The 4,905-nt window shown below is 35.3% G+C and overlaps 1 protein-coding gene across 1 annotated transcript; it reads right to left on the bottom strand.

The window, feature by feature from the left end:
* Positions 1-336: 336 nt before the first annotated feature.
* LOC108824205 (protein STRICTOSIDINE SYNTHASE-LIKE 12) lies at positions 337-4,688 on the bottom strand. Its single transcript, XM_056994765.1, has 3 exons — positions 4,398-4,688; positions 2,601-2,870; positions 337-987 (listed from the first exon to the last, which is right to left on the bottom strand). The coding sequence occupies exons 1-3, from the start codon at positions 4,634-4,636 to the stop codon at positions 510-512; spliced, it is 987 nt and encodes a 328-aa protein (XP_056850745.1). The 5' UTR covers positions 4,637-4,688; the 3' UTR covers positions 337-509.
* Positions 4,689-4,905: the final 217 nt, after the last annotated feature.

The raw sequence follows: 4,905 nt of genomic DNA, 5'->3' as shown, positions 1-4,905 counted from the left end.
TATAAAGAACCAAATATGCCCATATCATATTACGTATCTCTAGTACTCATTTAATTTCAATTGAGTAGTTAAAACCGGAAAGTTTTAAGAGGCTGGCTGGAAAGAATTTAGAAGCTGTGAATAGTCAATTTTCCTTTGTACTTCTTAATTACAAACTAGTAATGTTAATATGTTATTTATAATTTATCAAATTCGAATTAGTTAGTTCGTTTTGTTTATATTATAATTCATATATATGTTTATCTTTGAAGAAGAAGAAAAATGCATCTTTGCAAACTATACTAATTCAATAAAACAGGATCGATCTAATTTGTTCTTAGTTACAAAATGATACTATTTGGTTAGAAAGAATAAAAACATTTTATTTTTAATACAAAGGCAAACAGACCATGATATATGACTGTGACCTTTACATTCAATAAAATTAAAAAAAAAACATATAAACTTCACATATATGGTAAACACCTGCGGCCTTCCAATCAAAGATCCAACCATACTATTAAACAAACTTAAAGCTTAAGAATTCCAGCAAAAGGACCAGTGAGAGTCCCAATATATAAACTACCATCGAACTCGTTAACTTCGCTAAGCAAAGTATCCCCAAATTTATCTTTTAGAGGAATTGTCCGAAGCACTTCACCATTATAATTGACTTTGACCGCTGATGGGTTAGTAGGCACGACGATCTTGTTCACAACCGAAGCGACCCAAAAGTTTCCAGTAGAACCAATCCTCTTGATATTGTCAGGGTTCGAGACCGAGTTTGTGAAGTCTTCAGAAGAACCAGCTTTAGGTCCCTTGATCCAATATCTCTTGATGTTACTCTTTGTGAATTGACTGACCAGCACGAACGAACCATCCGAGCTCACGGCACAGCCAGCGGAGCCACTTAGACCTTCCATCAACACGGTCACGACCTTAGTCGATGGATCGTATTTGAAGAGTTTTCCGGTTGCGTCCTTTAATCCCAATGCGATCAACACTTGGCTACATACATAACCAAGAAAGTACGATTAATAACAAATGTGTATCCAAAATAAAACACCAAGTATTTGAATACGTACTCTCTTTTACCAATTTACATCAATTATAGGTAATGATTTTTGATAGGTCTCAAAGACTTAAAGAACAAAAACACAAAAGCTTACTGCAATTTTCTTTTTATAATCCTCATTCACAATACATCGACGCTTATAAATACAGAAGAAGACAAAGTAACTACCCATTATCCCACGTCACTAGTGGAAAGACAAATCCATTAACTTAGGAACAATTATAATATCACGTCTCTTCTTACGCTAAACCATTGGTTTACTTTGGTTAACCAGTTGATGCTCATCAATACTCCACCCTCAAAAAGAACTTTGTCCCCAAAGTTCATATCAATCTTAGAGAACAGCTTTCCCATGATCCTAACTTTTCCTCGATCAAATGGTCGTTTTCTAATGATACCATCTCGGTATGATAGAGACAAGAACACCTCCACACAACTACAAAGCATATGTGACTGTAAGAAACAAGATCGAGGTAGATGACCATGTTCTGGAGGATTTGAAGACCTAACTTCAGTTCTTGGCTTAGACGAGTTAGATCGCCTATGCACTTTTTGTTTTCTGGTCTGAGCAGTGGGATGTTGGCGTCTAGTTTGAATCAGCGGAGCTTGTTGGTGTTTACGTGATGACGTTGCAGATCGTTTGAATGGTGAAGTCGCATGTCGACGAGATTCCTCACGAACCTGCGTATCCCTTGCTACCTCCACAATTTGTTTAGCCGGTTGGGTTGATCTCTTCACCCTTCTCACCGTCTTTGCCGTCTCCCTCTCCATCTTCCACGTCCTCATCTTCTTACTCCAACTAGCTGCCTGATCCTCCCAATATTGTGCCATCTTCTTGAGCTCATCACGAAAAGCAACAAACTCCTTTTCCATGGCTGTTAGCAAAACCACCTTTGATGGCTCACGAAAAAGAGTATAACACTCTTCATTCATGGTTTGTAAAGTATGGATTTGATACCACAAGTGTGGTCCGGATCAAAACCAAAATTTGCTTTGATGCCAATTAAGGCCCCTCTTCAAAGCTAAGAGATTTTGCTCTGATACCAAATGATAGGTCTCAAAGACTTAAAGAACAAAAACACAAAAGCTTACTACAATTTTCTTTTCATAATCCTCATTCACAATACATCGACGCTTATAAATACAGAAGAAGACAAAGTAACTACCCATTATCCCACGTCACTAGTGGAAAGACAAATCCATTAACTTAGGAACAATTATAATATCACGTCTCTTCTTACGCTAAACCATTGGTTTACTTTGGTTAACCAGTTGATGCTCATCAATTTTGGTATGATTTATTTATTTTGAAGTCCATTTACTTACCAAAACACCGTTTATTTAAAATTTCATTTAATCTTTTTTGGATTTAACACTATTATATTTTTCTTTTCTTTTGAAATTGCTAAACATGTCATAAAGTCAAAGATATATCATTTTTTACCTTAAAATTATGTAACAAGTTATATTTGCCACAGTCTGTATGTAACTTAAATGGTAATCAAAACAACTAATTCATGTATATAGAAGATGAGGAAAACTGTACATTGGGGTGAAGCGTGAGCTGAAGGAAGTGAAGTAGACGACACCAGTAGTTGGATCAACATCAAGACCATCGAGAAATTTAAAGGGCTTTCCATCAACACTGTCGGCGATCTTTACGGCCAAGCCACCGGCGGGAGAAACAACGTGAAGACCTAACGGTGCATCGGCCACGTAGAGATCACCTGTTTTTTCATTGAAGGCTATCCCCGCCGGTCGACCGCATCTTCCGGCTAAAGCCGTCCCAACTACTCCATCGCACCATGAAGAGTTCCTTAATATGTAAATAACAATTTAAAACAGAAATTAATGTATATAAACTACGTTATAGTACTGCGTAACATATCTCTAGCTTGTGTGTATATTTAGACTTTTGTTTTTGACTTTCAGATAAAGGCATGTGCGCCGGTCGTCGATAAGCACGAGGGAGAGGAACTGTATGGTTGCATCTCGTCCACTCATCCCCTCAAGATATAAGTTCTTAGAGCATGCTCATTAGGGATTTTAAAAGAGAGTTCACACGTTTTTCAAAAAAAAAAAATAATATAATAAGGAAGAGGAGATGAACTCTGGGCGTTGAGGTTCATTGGAGTGATACCGAGTCGTCACTATTCTGCGGGTCCCACGACACGTGGCGACTCGCGATAGGTTAGGCTATTACTTTTTTTTTTTTTTTGGGAAAAGTCAAACCGAAAAAAAAACAATTAAAATAATCAAAACAGTTGCATAGGAAATCGGGAAAGGGAGTTTTACTGATGGGCATGCTCTTAATCGTTCATCTAATTTTACGGGTGGTCAAATAAATAAATATTGTTTCATTACCCCCGCCCCCACACACACACACTTTTTGTGATATACGCAACAGATGTAGCAGGACTATTATGCATGTGAATTTTTTTTCTCCGAAAAAGGGATATTTATGCATGTGAAGTTGTCATTTAGAAAATTATTAAGAGCAAATAGTCTCAATTATTAAGAAAATATTTAAAATAATATTTAGAAGATGCAAATAGTAGTTGGTTTCAAAAAAAAAAAGATGCAAATAGTCTCCAAAAGCTTTTTTATCTAATGTTTTTATATGAATTTTTTTTGGTAGAGCAACTGCATTTAAAATATATAAATTTCAGAATAATTCAATTATGATTAATTTATTTTGTTTAATAATATCATAAAATTATATTAGGATCCAAATATCTTCTAAAATTAAAAATAATCAATATTTTTAATTTTTTAGAAAAATAATGTTTTATATTTAAATTATAAATTAAATATAATTTATTATTGTGAAGAAAAATATAAAAATTAATATATTATATATATATATAGAGCCCATATATACATATATATATATATATTAAATATAAATATATCTATGTTATTTAGAAATATATGTCATATACTAATTTTTATAATAGTTTTATATGTCATTTTATTAAATAAATTTATCGCAGCATATTATTTCCGCAGCATTCAACTTTTATAACATATTGATATTGTTTTGTCTAATCAAGACTTTAGTCAAGTCTACGTATTTTACAACAGATGGCAGGACTATTATGCATGGTCTAAACCATATATTCCAAAACAATGGGCTCAAATCCGAATATGATCATCTTTTTGAAAATTTTAGAGTACTTAATTAACAGCTCTTACCACTCGTAGTCCCAAACTGGTTCCCAAACTTGCAGTAAAATTAAGGAAATGATAAGGATTCCAATTTCAACCCAACCGAGAAGCATATATTGTGAATACAAGAACTATGGGAATTTGATCTTAGAGATCAAAGGATAAAAAAACTTACGATGATTCTGTGATCTGTGCAAAATCGACATACCCCGTCTGAGGAGTATACTTGAGTATTTTACCACCAGAGACTCCGGTGTAGAATCCTTTTCCGGTGGAGTCAAAGGCGAAAGCTTCAGGGCCTGACCTATTTTCCGGCACCGGAAGTTTCTGGAAAGACTCACCATCCGAGATAACCACCGACGAACGAGAGAGAAGCAGAAGCAGAAGAGAAGTTAGGGAGAAAAATGACATCATATCGTTTCTTTAGGCTTTGTTCTGTTTCTCTATTATTATTACAAGAGGCTATGTAATATGTATGCCTATTTATAGATTTTGTTTTCTTTTTTTTTTTTTTTTTTTTTTTGATAATCCAAAGGTTCGCTGTTTACGCAGATCATTCCTCTGGGCCCGGTCAGGCAGCGGTCCACTTCACCCGGGAGGGCTTAACCTGGGCTGAGGACAAGGCCCAATACCCAGTACCGCATTTTTTGGTGACAGGGAAGAGGTAGTTCCCCTCCACAAGG

Source organism: Raphanus sativus, chromosome 2 (genome assembly GCF_000801105.2).
Source record: "Raphanus sativus cultivar WK10039 chromosome 2, ASM80110v3, whole genome shotgun sequence".
Lineage (NCBI taxonomy): Eukaryota > Viridiplantae > Streptophyta > Magnoliopsida > Brassicales > Brassicaceae > Raphanus > Raphanus sativus.
This window is presented reverse-complemented; position numbering and strand designations above follow the sequence as displayed.

Bases quoted from the DNA above. Each gene is read 5' to 3' on its own strand.
- LOC108824205 (XM_056994765.1), bottom strand. From the start codon at position 4,636: ATGATGTCATTTTTCTCCCTAACTTCTCTTCTGCTTCTGCTTCTCTCT. The intron at 2,871-4,397 runs GTAAGTTTTTTT...TTACATATTAAG, and splicing joins GCACAGATCACAGAATCATC to GAACTCTTCATGGTGCGATG. The intron at 988-2,600 runs GTACAGTTTTCC...TTATGTATGTAG, and splicing joins AGCTCACGCTTCACCCCAAT to CCAAGTGTTGATCGCATTGG.